This window comes from Bos grunniens, chromosome 2 (assembly GCF_055505025.1).
Source record: "Bos grunniens cultivar Pamir isolate PY7600 chromosome 2, Bosgru_T2T1.0, whole genome shotgun sequence".
Lineage (NCBI taxonomy): Eukaryota > Metazoa > Chordata > Mammalia > Artiodactyla > Bovidae > Bos > Bos grunniens.
In genome coordinates this window covers 47,288,576-47,306,497 of record NC_141166.1, presented here as the reverse complement: position 1 = coordinate 47,306,497, position 17,922 = coordinate 47,288,576, and the positions used below count along the sequence as shown (strand labels likewise).

The following is a 17,922-nucleotide window of genomic DNA, read 5'->3' as shown; positions in this document are numbered from 1 at the left end:
GTGTGCGACTCTTTGTGACCCCATGGCCTGTAGCCCACCAGTCTCCTCTATCCATGGGGATTCTCCAGGCACGAATACTGAAGTGGGTTGCCATGCCCTCCTCCAGGGGATGTACCCAACCAGGGGTCGAACCCAGCTCTCCTGCATTCTCCGGGATTGCAGGCGGATTCTTTACCAGCTGAGCTACCCGGGAAGCCCGCAAGTGGTATAAGGACACTTAGAAGATCTTCCAAGACCCCAGTTCAAGGGTTTGTGGAGGTTCTGCATCACTCCAAACCATATTTTGAATAAGTGCATTAAATATTAAATATTCTTTGTGTACAAATAAAAGTTTAAAAAATTGTTTCCGAAGTTAACAAGTTACAAGTATTTCAATCAAAATTTACAGTTGACTGCTTTCTTGCTAATTTGCATACCATGAAATGCTTTTCTTCAAAAAAGTTTTCATAGATACTCAATTTAAGAATTGAGCCAACAGTGTTACCTTTTGTATTGGATACAGATGTCTAGAAGGGTTTGACAGACTCTGCGGACAGAGTACCCTACATCTTCACCTCGCCCACCTCTTGATTCTGGCCGTTGTATGGCACCAAGGTATTTGTTCAGGGGCAGCATCTCCTGCCCCTTTCCTGCCTTGACCTTGCCCATTCACAGTGACCCACCTCTGCATCTCATGGTTCTGGCTACTGATAAACCACTTAATTTTTTATATATGGTATCATTACTTTTTCTTGATAAAGCACCTTTTTTTTTGGCCATGCCCCACAGCTTGAGAGATTTCAGTTCTCCAACCAGGGATCGAACCCGAGCCACAGCAATGAAAGCCAGAATCCTAACCACCAGGCCACCAGGGAACTCTCTGATAAAGCACTTTTTAATGTCAGTATATACCACCCCAACTCCAAAGTCTGCTATGATAGGGGAAGGGAAACTGTGTCTATGTATAGTAAGCATTTAGTGCTGGCCAATATTGGAGATACTGAGATGCAGAAAAGATAGTTCCTGTTCTCTGGTAGCTTTAGGGGAGACCAACAGGAATATAACATTAATTAAGAGAATGTCTGGAGCAAAAGGGGAGACACTGAAAGAGAAAGTTTGTCAAGAAAAGCTTTATTTAGAAAGTCGAAGTGGTCTTGGAAGGAAGTGTAATATCTAGAGAAATGGAGAACGATGTTTGAAGGGTGAGAAGACTATGAACAGAGGGTGTGTGGGGGACAGGGAGGAGGGAATGAATGTAATTGTGTGTTATGTACCAAGCTTGTGCTCTGGAAAAGGGAATGGCTACCCACTCCAGTATTCTTGCCTGGAGAATTCCATGGGAAGAAGAGTGTGGTGGGCTACAGCCCATAGGGTTGCAAAGAGTCAGACACGACTGACGGATACATACATACACACACACACACACACTCCAGGCTTGTGCAAGGTGACTTAAACATATTAATCCATTTACTCCTCTAGATGACCTATGAAATAAGTTATAGTATCTCTGTTTTGTAGATGAGAGAACAAGCTCAGAGCACTTAAGTGACTTATCTGTGATACCAGTGCTGGTAAATGATAGAGCCAATATTTGAATTCAGGTATGGCTTCCCTGGTGGCTCAGCAGTAAAGAATTTGCCTTCATCGCAGGAGATGCAGAAGACATGGGTTTGATCCCTGGGTCAGAAAGAAGCCCTGGAGGAGGGCATGGCAACCCACTCCAATATTCTTGCCTGGAGAATCCCATGGACTGAGGAGCCTAGCCGACTGTAGTCCAGTGGGTTTCAAAGAGTTGGACACGACTGAAGCAATTGAGTGGGCTTCCCTGATAGCTCAGTTGGTGAAGAATCTGCCTGCAATGCAGGAGACCCTGGTTCGATTCCTAGGTCAGGAAGATCTGCTGGAGAAGGGATAGGCTGCCCACTCCAGTATTCTTGGGCTTCCGCTGTGGCTCAGCTGGTAAAGAATCTGCCTGCAGTGCGGGAGACCTGGGTTTGAAGCAACTGAGTACGCATGCCATCATGTTTGGGTTTTTTTTAGTGTAAGACTACAGCTCTTTTGCTCATATACTTTGCTGTCTAAAAAGGTTTGAGTCTGTAAAGTGTACATGTGCTCCATAGTCTGTGTTTGACTTCAGATACTCAGTTTTGCCTGACTTCTGCATGTTGTCATCTCGTGTACGCCTGGTCACCACGACAGCCCGCCTGGTGCATTCCCTGATCTACAGTTCTTCCCGTTCCTTCATGGATCTGAAGGCTCTCCTTTCCTCCTTGAATGACTTTGCATCCCTCTCATTTGCTGAGAGCTGGGACAATGTTGGATTACTGGTGGAACCGAGCCCACCACACACTGTAAACACGCTCTTCCTGACCAATGACTTGACTGAGGAAGTGATGGAGGAGGCGCTGCAGAAGAAGGCGGATCTCATCCTCTCCTACCATCCGCCTATTTTCCGACCCATGAAGCGCATCACCTGGAAAACATGGAAGGAGCGCCTGGTAATCCGGGCACTGGAGAACAGAGTTGGGATCTACTCTCCTCACACCGCCTATGACGCTGCTCCTCAGGGAGTCAACAACTGGCTGGCTAAGGGGCTTGGTGAGAAGCCTCTTGTTCTTTCATATCTAGTTTTTTCCCTGTCAGTGCTTTGGAATTTTATAGAGTGTCTTTTCAATAGTGTTTTAACCTCTTTAGGGATGGGGACCATTATTCTGTTTTTATATATTTTAAAATAATCTTGCTGAAACCTGACAATTAAATTATATTTAAAAATGAAATTATATTCTTATTGAATAAAGACCACGTTGGAAATCTTCATTTTTGGCTGAGCTTTGTGATTCCTTACTCAAGTGGCACAGTGCCTAGCACTCAGGCACTCCAGAAAAGCCTGTTGAATTGAATTGAAAGCTCAGGCCTCTCCAGAATATACTTGATATATCAGTCAGATAGTTTCACTGGATTAGTACTTATGCCCAGCACAATGAGGGAATTCAGTGTATGTGTTTTTAGCTTATTTTTGGTAAGCCTTTTTAGTTGCCTTGTGCTGGGCTGAAGCTTCTGTGATAATATAATCTGGATTAGTGTGGTCAAGTGGATTATGAGCTTTGTGACCTGAATCATAGTTTACACAAGTAAATTTAGTAAGCAGTCACAATTCTATATGTCATCAGAAATTCGTGAGTCAGTCTTGTCCAACTTTCTGTGATATTTAAGAGTCTTCTGGAAAATAGTTCTGAAAAGAAATATGATTCTGTATGACCATACGAAATCCTTAGGTTATGGGGGCTATTGGGTGTATATATAAGGACCATGTTGTGTGTGTTTATTATAGAAGCATCTAAGAATGAATCTTTTAAAGAATACTCATTTCTTACAGTAGTAGTTTTTCTTTTTAATTTTTAAAAAAACCCACAAAATCTCTTTTAACTCCTGACAATTTTTTTTTTCTAGGTGTTTGCACCTCCAGGCCCATCCATCCTTCCAAAGCTCCTGATTACCCCACGGAGGGAACTCACAGAGTAGAATTCAGTGTTACCCACACCCAAGACCTGGACAAAGTCATTTCTGCACTGAAAGAGATTGCAGGTGTATCTGTTACTTCTTTTTCTGCTAGGTACAATATATTTTCCTCTTTTTGTGTATATGTTAAGAATCTTTCTTACAAATTCTATAAGCCTGCTATTTAAGTTTACAACAAATCATTTTCCTCAGATGGAATCATTTTCCTTCGGTAGGTTTACAAAACAGCATTCTTCTCATTTGCTTATGGGTCCCTGAGGAGGAAAACTGATACAATACAGTAAATAATGATAACGCTTATTGACTATTTTCTATGCAGGAAGGACTATACCACACATCTTACAGTATTTCTAATCCTCCTGACAGTGTTGAAAGGTATTTTTACTTTAGGGTATGTAGATAAACCCTTGGAGAAGGTGATGGCACCCCACTCCAGTACTTTTGCCTGGAAAATCCCATGGATGGAGGAGCCTGGTAGGCTGTAGTCCATGGGGTCGCTGAGAGTCGGACACGACTGAGTGACTTCCCTTTCACTTTTCACTTTCACACATTGGAGAAGGAAATGGCAACCCACTCTGGTGTTCTTGCCTGGAGAATCCCAGGGACGGGGGAGCCTGGTGGGCTTCCATCTATGGGGTCGCACAGAGTCGGACATGACTGAAGCGACTTGGCAGCGGCAGCAGCAGATAAACCCTAGTGATATGCTGATAGTATAGGTTTACTTTTATCAATTCCCAGGAAATGATGATTCCTAAACACTTGAAAAAATACGTTAAAATGCCTCTCAGAAATGCCAATCATTTATTTAATTAGATCTGAGATACCAAAAAATGTTGGGACTTACTTACGCTGCTGCTGCTGCTGCTAAGTCACTTCAGTCGTGTCCGACTCTGTGCTACCCCATAGATGGCAGCCCACCAGGCTCCGCCATCCCTGGGATTCTCCAAGCAAGAACACTGGGGTGGGTTGCCTACTAAAGCATTGTAAAAGACACATAATATAGAGCTAGGACTTAATAATTATTAAAAAAACAAAGATAAATATAGTGGCCTTTTAATAAAATGGAAATCTGTTAGCAGTAATCATGCCTTGGGTAAATCTCACTGGCTGTGATACTGCCGCTGTGCAAAGCTAAAATGGAAATCCATATAGGCTACCCCAAAAATGACTCTTGGGTGAGTGGTTTTTATGTGTAGATACATTATACTAAAGCCATAGTGAATGTCCTATAATAGTATTGGGGGATTTCAAGAACCTTAAGAAAAATTATTTATAAGATTTTGCATAGATTTCAGTCATAGATATCTTTTACCATTCTGCAATACTGTGTAAACACTGAAATTAAAATTATGCCAATAGAGCATGAAAACTTCAAACAATACCAAAGTCCTCCTTGTCCCTTCTACTCAGTCCCAAGATCTTCAACTCAAGTTGTCTTTTCTTTTGTTTTCAGAGAAGTGGGTATCTTTCCAAACATGTATAGGGACATGAAGAAATGTATAGTTTTCTTTTAGTCATTGTTTTTTCTAAATTAAATGGTATGCTGTATTTGCCTTTTCAACTTGTCATAGTAATCTTTCCATGTAGATTTCTTATTATGAGTGTACTGTAATTTCTTGAAGCATTTCGCTTCCTAACTGGTGGACCTTTTAAAGAACTGAAACACCTTTAGTTTGGTTCCAGTTTCTCCACATCACAGGTAGTATCTGGGACTTAACAATTAGACTGGGGACCAGGCATTGTTTTTGCTTTTTCATTTCAAATCTCTGCTGATGGTTCCAGTGTTGAAACTCCACTTCCACATTATCTTGTAAGGTATCTTTTAGTTCTCGAATTCTGTGATTATATTTAGAGTTTATGGTTAAATACAAAACTTTCTTGATGTTAGTTTTTTTGGAGGCTCTTGGATATTCCTTTAAAAAATTTTTTTTGGCCATGCCCCATGGCTTTTAGGATCTTAGTTCACTGACCAAGGAGTGAACCCAGGCCCTGATAATAAAAGCACCTAGTCCTAACCACTGGATCACCAAGGAATTCCCAAGGGTATTGCTCTTTAAAGGGTGATTCAGGGACCCTCTGAATCATACGCATAATGGGTGCTTTTGAAAAATGCATCACATTGTGTGGCAGAAACCAATGCAATATTATAGCAGAATTATCCTTCAATTAAAAATAAACAAAGAAAAATGAAGATTTTTTGCTTTATCCTAGATCTGTGTAATTAGAATGGGATTTGCCTGAGAATCTGTCTGGGAAATTCTTGTATTCAATGATGTTTGAACATTAACTTTTCTAGGGCTTTAAAAAACTTGTTTGCCCCAGCCCCATTCATAGATGTTCTGTTTCATTGAGTCTATAGAAGAGTCCAGCAGCTGTTTTTTTTTAAGAAGCCAGCAAGAGATTTCTGATGCACCACCAGGACTGAGAACAGTTCTAGAACAGGGGTTTCAATGTGAGGTCCCTGGACCAGCACATCAGTGTCACCTGGAACTTGTTAGATAAATTCTCAGCCCCCACTCAGACCTACTAAATCAGAAACTCTGAGGGTACGGCCCAACAGTCTGTTTTAATAAGGCCAGGAGATGATTTTGATGCATGCTGAAGTTTGAGAAACACTATTCTAGAAAACAGTTTGGAATTAAATCCTAAATTCCATATAAATCTAATCTCCTATTACAGGAGGTTGTAAACTATGGATTATTTTAAATATATAAATTTATATATATGTATATTTTTATAAATTTATTTATTTGTTTATATTTATCCTAAACCAAGTGACTTTTTTTTCCAGGACTGATGATGAAGAACAAACATGGCTCAGTCTGAATTGTACTCAGCAAGCTTTGATGCAGGTGGTGGCTTTTCTTTCCCAGAATAGGCAGTTTTATCAGAAGACTGAAATTCTGTCACTAGAGAAGGTAATAAAAGATATCTTATGTTACAGTGCAGTTTTGTTTGACAAATTCATATGTAAATCGTTAGTTTAACAGGTTATTAACTATTGCCTAGAGTAGCACAAAGTGGTGATGAAAGCATGTTGGGCCCTGGAAAGTTTATTGAAAAGGGGAGACGTTTCAGGAATACAAAAATGTAGATATCTTAGTCCATTCAGGCTGCCATAACATGTTTGGACTTCTATAACAGAATACTATAGACTGGATAGCTTATAAACAACAGTCATTTATGTATCACAGTTAAGGAGGAAGCAAAGTCCAAAATTGTGGCACTGGCAGACTCCGAGTGTTGCCGGATGGGAGCTCAATACATGCTTCAAAGATGGTGCCTTCTCTCTGTGTCTTCACACAGTGAAGGGGACATGGGATCTCTCTGGAGCCTCTTTTCTAAAGCACTAATCCCAGTTGTGTGGCTTCCAACCTCATGATCTGAAAGCACCTCCCAAAGGCTACACCTCCTAATCTATAGGTTAGGATTTCATCCTATGAATTTGAGGGGGCCAGAAACATTCAGACCATGATGGTACTTCTTCATGATTAGAGACTCAGTTACAGATTCAGTCTCTTATTTTATACCCTCTGCTTGGACCATTTTATTCATTCCTTTAACTTGACATGATGATCCCTATGTCTTTACTTCCTGTCTCAGGATGCTTTTTTAAGGTAAAAGATAAAAATTTTTAAAAAATATATTTGCAGCCATTCTGAACATTTTCCACTTACAGATCTCACAAGTATTTAAAATCCAATATATACAAAAACTGACCTTATCCACATAGCATGTTTTTATTTTTTTTTATTTTTTTTAATTACGGCGGGAGCCCGGGCGTGCGCTCACCTGGAGGGCGCACCTGCCGCCTTGCAGAGAGCCTGCGCGCAGCCGGGACTCCACTGGGGACTGAGCCCTCCCAGCATGTTTTTAAATATGAGTTTTTTTCTGTTTTATCGGGGATCCTAAGAGCTGTTTTATTTGCAGGTTTGCACAACTCTCCCTTGCTCCCATATATCCAAGCCCTGTTGATTCTGTCCATAAATCTACAAGATGTTTCTCCTGTCTGTTTGCTTTGCCACCACAGTAGTTGAAACTCTCATGTTCCCTCCCTTGGGATATAAGACGCAGTAAACTCCTGAGCGGGCACCTCCAGGAGATAGTCCAGGCTTTTTGGCCTTTCATGACCAGCGAGGAACCCTGTCTCCAGCTTCTTCTCCCTCCCCACCCTTGCTCTGCATGCAGGCTATACTGTCTGCTTTTAGATCTTCCCTGTGTGCTCTCTCACGCCTTGGCACCCTTGTACATGTTCTCTCTGTTTAGAATGTCTCAATAAATAAATAAAAAGGAAAAAAGAAAAAAAATGGAACGCCTCACCACATCTCACCATATCTCTAACCCCCCACCCTGCACTTGACATCACTCCTTTCTTAACTCCTTTCTGGTTTGTCTTCAAGACCCAAGTCCTTGCAGAAGCTTATTTTACTCCCCTTACTTCAAGTACGCACCTTCCCGCCATCTCATCTGTTTTGTCACTCTTTTGTGATCCCATAAAAAAATAGTACCTGTCCTGGACTTCCCTGGTGGTGCACTGGTTAAGACTCCATGCTTCCAATGCAAGGGGCAGAGGTTCAATCCCTGGGCAGGGAACTAAGATCCCACATGCCACTCAGCCAAAAAAAAAAAAAAAATAGAAAAAGAAGAGAAAACTACCTTCTCAGGAGACTGAGCTCCTAGAAGTCAGAGAATGTTTTTGTCAGGTTTGCATTCCTAAATTTTAGCTTGGAGCTACTTTTTAAAAGTTTTATCTATTCATTTATTTTTGGCTGTGCTGGGTCTTCAGTGCTGCATGGGCTTTTTTCTAGTTGCTGTGATTGGGGGCTACTCTCTAGTTGCTATGCATGGGCATCTCGTTGTGGCGGCTTCTCTCCTTGCAGAGCACGGGCTCTAGGGTCCAAGGGCTTCAGTAGTTTCGACTCTCGGATTCCAGAGCACAGGCTTAATAGTTGTGGTGCATGGGCTTAGCTGCCCTGCAGCATGTGGGATCTTTCCAGATCAGGGATCGAATCTGTGTCTCCTGCATTGGCAGGCAGATTCTTTACCACTGAACCACCAGGAAAGCCCTGGAGCTAGTTTTATAGCAAGCTCATAGTACCCTTGTTTTGTTGATCTCAGTATTTGCTCTTTGCTCTATGGGATTCTTTTCTAGGACTTATGATGTCCAGTTTTCCTAATTTCTGTTTCTCTACAGCCTCTACTTCTCTATACTGGGATGGGACGGTTATGCACACTGGATGAGTCTGTCTCCTTGGAAACTATGATTGAGCGAATGAAAAGTCACCTAAAACTATCTCATGTTCGTCTTGCTCTTGGAATAGGGAAGACCTTAGGTAAGTATGTCTTCTATATTTGTCCAGCATACCTACTGATAATATTGGGCAAAAATGGAAACTTTTGGCTATATCAATATGATAGAAATGTGTTAGCAGCTCACAGAAGATGACTGGTTTACTTTATCGGTCAGAGTGGACAAGGTTATGCTGTGGTATACAGCCCATCGGCCTAAACAAGATTTATTTCTCATTCACACTCCAGGTCCATCTCAGATCAGCAGGGGAGTCTGCTCATTGTAGACAGGTCTTGAAGAGGGAGGGTCTTAAACTGCAGTTAAACACTGTAGTCTGGAAATGATACATATTCTGTTCAACTCATTGTTCAGAGTCAGTCAACCCAGGAAGAGCATGAAGTGCAGCCCTACCACATTCCAGGAAGACAGCTAGAAATTGTGATTGCTCCAATTACAATGCAGATCTTAAGTTTTACAATACTGGTGATAATTTTTAGTAGGTTCTGCTATGCTCGGTGATGTAATTGCGGTTTCTGAGTTTTGTAGCCACTGCCTTCTCTCTTGGTTTTCTCCTGTACTTTGGGGAACAAAAGGAACGAGCAGAACATTTATTGGGCCCCTGCAGTGAGCCTAGGACTGTTCAGAGTGTCCTATGTGTGTGTGTTTCCTTTGCGAAGGCAACAAGCGGAGTGCAGTTGTTATGAGTGTGGAGTCGGATGCCGTGGGTTCATGTAACAGTCATGTCTGCTGCATGACTTTGGCAGACATGGAAGTGGTGATAGAATTCACGTGGCTGGCCCATGTTAAGTGCACTGAATGCTAGCTATTCTTAGATGTCTGGAAAGTATTGATTTTCCTGTTGTATAGGTGAAAAAAATTGAGGTTTGCAGAGGTAACTGACTTAACCAAAATCCACAGTTGGATCAAACAACTCATGAGTGCTCGTTTTCAAAGAAGGTGGGTGGCAGAGATGGAATAAGACTTCTGACCAGCTCCATTGCCCCTTTTGTGAAATACAACTAATGAAGTGTCCATTCTAGAAATTAAGTGCTCAACACTTGTTGGATTTTGTCTTGAAAGTTTCTGTATTTCACTGTCCAGAGGATGCTCTTTTAGGAAAATACCATATTAAAAAAAAATGTCAATTAACAATGTTGTGTTAGTTTCAGGTATACAGCAAAGTGATTCAGTTATACATATGTCTATTCTTTTTCAAATTCTTTTCCCATTTAGGTTGTTACATAATATTGAGCAGAGTTGCCTGTGCTAAATAGTGGGTCCTGGTTAGTTATCCATTTTAAATATAGCAGTATGTCCATGTCATGCCCTAACTATCCCTTCTCCTTACTTCCCCACTGGTAACTATTAGTTCGTTTTCTATATATCAACTATACTCCAATATAAAATCAAAAGTTAAGAAGATATGTGTCAAATCCATTCCATAGCATCCTCTAACTGGCCTGTTTAGTTCCTTGAGACAAACTTGCCTGCCTTTCACTGTCACCTGGAGACCAGGTGAGGTTGCTTAACTGAGCAGCACTGTGGTGAAGCCTAAAACCTAGTGCTGCTGTTGCTGCTGCTGAGTCGCTTCAGGCGTGTCCGACTCTGTGTGACCCCATAGACGGCACCCCACCAGGCTCCCCCGTCCCTGGGATTCTCCAGGCAAGAACACTGGAGTGGGTTGCCATTTCCTTCTCCAATGCATGAAAGTGAAAAGTGAAAGTGAAGTCACTCAGTCGTGTCCGACTCTTAGAGACCTCATGGACTGCAGCCTACCAGGCTCCTCCGTCCATGGGATTTTCCAGGCAAGAGTACTGGAATGGGGTGCCATCACCTTCTCTGAAACCTAGTGCTAATAGTGGTAAATACTATTCAGAGGTGCCTTATGTGGGCTTGTGCAATAGCGAATATCCAAAGGAATAATAATCCTGCCTTGAAAAGTAAAAGTTAAGTCGCTCAGTCATGTCCGACTCTTTGTGGCCCCATGGACTGTAGCCTACCAGGCTCCTCTGTCCATGGGGTTTTCCAGGCAAGAATAGTGGAGTGGGGTGCCATTTCCTTCTCCAGGGGATCCTCCCGACCCAGGGATCGAACCCGAGTCTCCTGCATTGCAGGAAGATGCTTTACCCTCTAAGCCACCAGGGAAGCCATCCTGCCTTAGGTTAGCTCTGTAATACCAAGGAATAGTCTGTTTGCTTATATGAAGATACGTTTTTTTATTTTTTAAAACTTTTTACACAAAATTAACATACCTGTGATAAGACTGGGAGAGAGATCTGTATTACATATCGGATTCTTGGTACAGTTTGTAATATTAATATGAAGGGGAATTGTAAAGTGTTGGTCTCTTGTTTTGTTTATCATAAAGAGTCCCCAGTCAAAGTCGTGGCTCTGTGCGCTGGTTCTGGGAGCAGCGTCCTGCAGGGGACAGATGCCGACCTTTATCTCACAGGTAGGACAGCCTTTGGATCTTTCTTGTACCCTTTTCTTGTGTATCCCTTCCCTACCTTGGTTTGTTTTTTACAAGGTAAAAATTAACAGATTTTAGGACAGCATCTAACATACAGATGGATCTAATAAATGTTTTTTGATCCTGAACTAAATAAGAACTATGTCAAAATTGGGGACATACCACATACTTTGTGGAAGGAAAAAAATAATCATCTAATAATTAGATTATCTAAAAAGTGATATTCAACATTTATTTAACCTATTTTCATAGGTTAAATAATAAATTCCTAAACATGATTTCTCTCAGATTTCACGTAAGTTACTGGAACAATTTTTACCTGTTGCCTTAGGTAGAAAATTGTGCCTCTTACTCGGCCCTGAAGGCAATGATCACTTTCTCTCAGTTCTAGCTCCAAAATCTTTCTATTTTTCCCCTTATCTCCGTCCAGGCATCCCCTACCTAAAGTACTTCATTAAGCCTCTAATCTTAATCTTCCACACTCTCCCAGAACTAACTTTCAGAAGTACAAGTGTGATGGTGTATAATATTATCATGGCTGAAAACCCTTCAGTGATTTCCTCCATGTGCCCTGGTGAAGCCAGGTGAAGCAGTCTTGGCTCATGCCGTTTTCCCTGTCTAGGATGTCTTTTTTTTGCTTCTTTCTTATACTTCTAGTGATGAGCTCAAAGATACCTCCCCTGAGAAACATTTTCTTGACAGTGTCAGGCTCCTGCCCCTGATGATCATACCTTCCTCTCCCAATTCCTGTCACTTTTTTCTTAATCTACAATACGCATTTCTTTTGGACAGAAATTGTTTGACTCCCAGGCTCTATACTCTGTCCTTGTGGGTAATACCTAAATGATAACATGGCCCATCATTCCTCCAAGGGAGTTGGAGGCACTTTGAACACTGCTGTTACCAGCTGCATTTCTACCTCTGGGCCTCTTGAGGGTTAGGAGACAGGGGCTTAAGATTACTTTACCCACTTCCAAAACTAGACTCAAGGGTCTTAAGCCCCTGGGCATTCCTTTGGCGTTACTAGACCGCTCCTGCCACTGTATGCCCGTGCCTTATTATCTAGCATGCTCCCTTACAAAGGCTGCCGCACTTGAAATAATGTCCTGTCTCTGAGAATAGGGGCAGCATCTTAGGAAGCCTGATGTATTGCTTTGAACCAATTAAAAGTGTATATGACCATTGTCTGTTTTCTTTTCCTTCCTTCTAAAGAAGCAAGGGTTTTATTTGGTGGGGGTGGGGGCGGTTATTTATTTATTTAATTTTTGTTGGAGTATAGTTGCTTTATAATTTTGTATTAGTTTCTGATGTACAGCAAAATAAATCAGTTATATATTCACTCTTTTTTAGATTTCCTTCCTGTATAGGTCACATAAAATGTAAGATTTTTATAAGCCCTCAAGTTTATACCAGATTGAAATAAACTTTCAGTGTATAGACAGTTTAACATGTTATAACATGATGTTTCTATTTTAAAATTTAACATTTTACTTTGAAGGAATTTTAGATCTATAGAAAAGTTGCAGTAAGAATAGTATAATCAACTCTTATATACCCTTTGCCTACATTACTAATGGCTGTTTTTGGCCACATTTGTACATTCTGTCTTTCTATAACATCATATATGTGTGTATATATTTGTGCATGCATAAGTATTCGGTTGGTGGAAAAGTAATTGTGTTTGACTTTTACACCAACCTCAATTATTTTTGCACCAACTGCAGTTACTTTTGAACCTCAATTACTTTTTCATCAACCTGAGTTAACTATTACTTTTGCACCAACAATTAGTTTTGTACCAACCACAGTTACTTTTGCACCAACCTAATATGTATTTATGTTTTCTCCCAAACCATTTATAAATAAATTACAGATATGATGACCTTTTACCTTCAAATACTTCAGCATTATATCTCCTAGGAGCGAGGACATTCCCTTATATGACCATGTTATAATGACCAAATTCAGGAATTTAATGTTGTTAATTGATCAAAATTTATAGTATTTCTTTTTCAGATTGATGCTCAATTCTTTTTTTAAATATAAATTTATTTATTTTAATTGGAGGCTAATTACAATATTGTAGTGGTTTTGCCATACATTGACTTGAATCCACTACGGGTGTACATGTGTTCTCCATCCTGAACCCTGCTCCCACCTCCTTCCCCATACCATCCCCCTGGATCATCCCAGTGCACCAGCCCCGAGCATCCTGTATCATGCATCGAATGTGGACTGGTGATTCATTTCATATATGATAATATACATGTCTCAATGCCATTCTCCCAAATCATCCCACCCTAGCCCTCTCCCACAGAGTCCAAAAGACTGTTCTATACATCTGTGTCTCTTTTGGTGTCTCGCATACAGGGTTATCGTTACCATCTTTCTAAATTCCATATACATGCATTAATATACTGTATTGGTGTTTTTCTTTCTGGCTTACTTCACTCTGTATGCTGCTGCTAAGTCGCTTCAGTCGTGTCCGACTCTGTGCGAACGCATAGACGGCAGCCCACCAGGCTCCCCCGTCCCTGGGATTCTCCAGGCAAGAACACTGGAGTGGGTTGCCATTTCCTTCTCCAATGCATGAAAGTGAAAAGTGAAAGTGAAGTCGCTCAGTCATGTCCAACTCTTAGCGACCCCATGGACTGTAGCCCACCAGGCTCCTCCATCCATGGGTTTTTCCAGGCAAGAGTACTGGAGTGGGGTGCCATTGCCTTCTCCTCTCTCTGTATAATAGGCTCCAATTTCATCCACCTCATTAGAACTGATTCAAATGTATTCTTTTTAATGGCTGAGTAGTACTCCATTGTGTATATGTACCACAGCTGTCTTATCCATTCATCTACTGATGGACATCTAGGTTGCTTCCATGTCCTGGCTATTATAAACAGTGCTGTGATGAACATTGGGGTACACGTGTCTCTTTCAGTTCTGTTTTCCTCAGTGTGTATGCCCAGCAGTGGAATTGCTGGGTCATATGGCAGTTCTATTTCCAGTTTTTTAAGGAATCTCCACACTGTTCTCCATAGTGACTGTACTAGTTTGCATTCCCACCAATAGTGTAAGAGGGTTCCTTTTTCTCCACACCCTCTCCAGCATTTATTGCTTGTAGACTTTTGGATCGCAGCCATTCTGACTGGCGTGAAATGGTACCTCATTGTGGTTTTGATTTGCATTTCTCTGATAATGAGTGATCACACACTGCATCTGTTCTAGTTCTCAACTTTGTTTTTAGAGCATTGGCATTTTTGAAGAGCATAGGCCATTTGCTTTTTTTGTATATCTCTCAATTTGGAATGTCTGATTGTTTTCTCATAAATAATAACTTTTTAAAATTAGTTTTCATATCACAAAGCAGTATATACATAAGATAAATTCACACAGTTCCAAAATGTTAAAATGTTCTCCCTTGGGGAGGGGGGTGGGAGGGGGGTTCAGGAGTGGGAACACGTGCACACCCCTGGCGGATTCATGTTGATGTATGGCAAAACCAATACAATATTGTAAAGTAATTAGCCTCCAATTAAAAAAAAAAAAGTCCTTCTTACACGGTTAGTTGGGGAAACAGAAAATGTCTTATCCAGCTTACTTTAGATGTCTGTACTCGGTGAGGCATCACTTTGAATATCACTTCAGAGATGGGAAACCCCAGCCAGAAGACCATTTTCATCACCCTTCCTTTGAGCTTTACATATTAGGTCATAAAGGGCAGTATCCTAGGAAGACCAGCAGATGGCAGGCTTGCTCCTTGGAAATATAAATTGGATACTAGTCCAGACAGCCAGACTGTCTTTCCCAAAGCATGACTTCTAACTGGGCCAGTTAGTGTCTTTTTCTCCTTTCACTTTTTCCTCTGCTATTACTTAAATTAAGATATTTTAAAAGGTGCTTGAGTAGAAACTAGTCCTTACAATGAGGGCTTCCCTGGTGGCTCAACTGTTAAAGTATCTGCCTGCAATGCAGGAGACCTGGGTTCGATCCCTGGGTTGGGAACATCCCCTGGAGAAGGGAATGGCTACCCACTTCAGTGTTCTTGCTTGGACAATTCCATGGACAGAGGAGCCTAGCAAGCTTCAGTCCATGGGGTCTCAAAGGGTTGGACACGACTGAGTGACTAACACTTCATAATGAAATGATGCGTATTTGGCTAGGGGAGAGTGTGGGGAATTGAAATTGAGGGCTTTTTTTTTTTCTTTTCTTAAGAACTTTTTTTTTAATGCCTTTATGTCTTAAGTATATTTCAAAATTGTGCTTTTTATGAAAAAGCCAAATATTCTTGCTCTTACATCAGATTCACAAAGTGTTTTTTAAAAATTCAAAACATTTGAGTTTTCCCAAAATCTTTCCACAAAAGATGAGATCCTCTTCTACCAGTAACTTCAGAATTTCTAGGTGTTTTGCCTGAGTCAAAGGAAAATACCTTGTTTTTAATTTAGAAATAACCTTAAGCTCATTTCATTCTTATGAATTAGACTACAGTTGATGCTGAGAATTTTGGTATTCACAAAGTATAAGGGGTTTCCCTCGTGGCTCAGATGGTAAAGAATCTGCCTAGAATGTGGGAGATCTGGGTTAGATTCCTGGGTCGGGAAGACCCCGTGGAGAAGGAAATGGCAACCCACTCCAGTATTCCTGCCTGGAGAATTCCATGGACAGAGGAGCCTGGTGGGCTATAGTCCATGGGGATACAGAGAGTCAGACATGACTGAGCTACTAACACTTCACTTTATTTCACAAAGTATAAAGAAGTCTTTGGTGGGTAAGCAGTGGTGTTTTATTTTATTGTGGAAACCTTTTGAATGGGTGTTCCTACAGGTCAGTTCTGGCGGTATTAGATACTGTTGGGTGTGTGAATTTGGGTACTTGCCTTGCATTTACCAAGGAGAAAGAATTTGGAATTCTCAGTGGGATGGTCTCTCTTTTTAAATTGGAGTACATGTAAGAAACATGCATATAACTTTCTAGATTCATGTTCTGCTGTATTACGTTTGCTTCATATAGGATGAAAACTTGGTATTTCTGCTGTTATGGTTCAGCACAGAACCACAGACTGTGTCTAATATTTAGCTATTTGCTCTTTCTTTTGTTGGCAGGTGAGATGTCCCACCATGATGTTCTGGATGCTGCTTCCCAAGGAATAAGTGTCATCCTCTGTGAACACAGCAACACTGAACGAGGCTTTCTTTCTGATCTTCGAGATATGCTGGATGCTCACTTGGAGAATAAGATTAATATTATCCTGTCAGAAACAGACAGGGACCCTCTTCATGTGATATAAGGCCTGCAGGAACAGCCAGATAACACAACATAGAAAGCAGGTGGCTCCCAGTGTGAATCCATAACATGAATCAGTGGGGTTGGTATCCTTCCAAAAAATATCTTAGAAGGTACATTAGCATTTCTGGTTTCTTAATCTGCTTCTCCCGATGTTCTGTAGCTCAGTAGATAAAAACTATAATGTAATTACTATTGAAGAATAAATATTATAAAGGACAAATTAAAGAATATACTGTGGAATATAAATTCATTGTAACTCTAGGAAATATGGAGTAAACCTGTTTGTTTAACATTCTTGGGAAATAGCTCAAGTAATCATCTCTTTAACTCAGTTACAGATGGGATGTGTCATTCTAGATCTCTCTGTCCTTAGTTATTTTAAAAATATACCTTTTCAGAAGTTTGTCTATATATGCATTCTTTTAAAACTTCATATTAGCTCACCTGTATCTAGGTAGTAACCTTTGAAGGGTAGTAAGGTCTGTCTTTCGGAGAAGGCAATGGCACCCCACTCCAGTACTCTTGCCTGGAAAATCCCATGGACGGAGGACACTGGTGGGCCGCAGTCCGTAGGGTCGCTAAGAGTCGGACACGACTGAGCGACTTCACTTTCGCTTTTCACTTTTCTGCACTGGAGAAAGAAATGGCAACCCACTCCAGTGTTCTTGCCTGGAGAATCCCAGGGACGGGGGAGCCTGGTGGGCTGCCGTCTATGGGGTTGCACAGAGTCGGACACGACTGAAGCGACTTAGCAGCAGCAAGGTCTGTCTTTATGTTCTCTTTCCTAGATCACTGATCTCCCACCTAAATTTCAGAATCAGGATGAGATTTTGTTTTTTGGCCTTGAGCAAACTACTTAACCTTTGTCTCAGTTTTCTCATCCCATGTGGCATGTGGGATCTTAGTTCCTCGACCAAGGATCACACTAGTGCCTCCTGCAGTGCAAGTGTGAAGTCTTAACCACTGGACCTCCAGGGATGTCCCTCAGGATGAGTTCTGCTTTTTGTTGTAAATATACATGATCATTATTCATGTTCAGTTCAGTTCAGTTGCTTAGTCCTGTCTGACTCTTTGCGACCCCATGGACTGCAGTACGCCAGGCCTCTCTGTCCATCACCAACTCCTGGAGTTTACTCAAACTCATGTCCGTTGAGTCGGTGATGCCATCCAACAATCTCATCCTCTGTCGTCCCCTTCTCCCCCCACCTTCAATCTTTCCCAGCATCAGGGTCTTTTCAAATAAGTCAGTTCTTCGCATCAGGTGGCCAAAGTATTTCAGTTTCAGCATCAGTCCTTCCAATGAATTTTCAGGATTATTCATGTAACTATTGCTTTTTGGGTAACTCACCATTTCATTAAAGATTTTTAACTTTAAAAATAA

At 41.2% G+C, this 17,922-nt stretch overlaps 1 protein-coding gene across 7 annotated transcripts in view; it reads left to right on the top strand.

Annotated features, from left to right (window-relative positions):
* NIF3L1 (NGG1 interacting factor 3 like 1) overlaps positions 1–17,922 on the top strand; it is an 18,716-nt gene extending 794 nt beyond the window's left edge. For 2 of the 7 annotated variants that reach the window (XM_086346393.1, XM_086346371.1), the window contains exons 2-7: positions 2,179–2,577; positions 3,430–3,592; positions 6,290–6,416; positions 8,693–8,831; positions 11,157–11,240; positions 16,358–17,922. In XM_086346393.1, the coding sequence (XP_086202519.1) occupies positions 2,223–2,577; positions 3,430–3,592; positions 6,290–6,416; positions 8,693–8,831; positions 11,157–11,240; positions 16,358–16,542 (1,053 nt within the window). In that variant the 5' untranslated portion in view covers positions 2,179–2,222 and the 3' untranslated portion in view covers positions 16,543–17,922. Of the gene's footprint in view, positions 1–507; positions 595–2,116; positions 2,578–3,429; positions 3,593–6,289; positions 6,417–8,692; positions 8,832–11,156; positions 11,241–16,357 lie in introns of those variants that run through there. The other 5 variants (XM_086346353.1, XM_086346364.1, XM_086346341.1 and 2 more) reach the window with 4 other exon arrangements.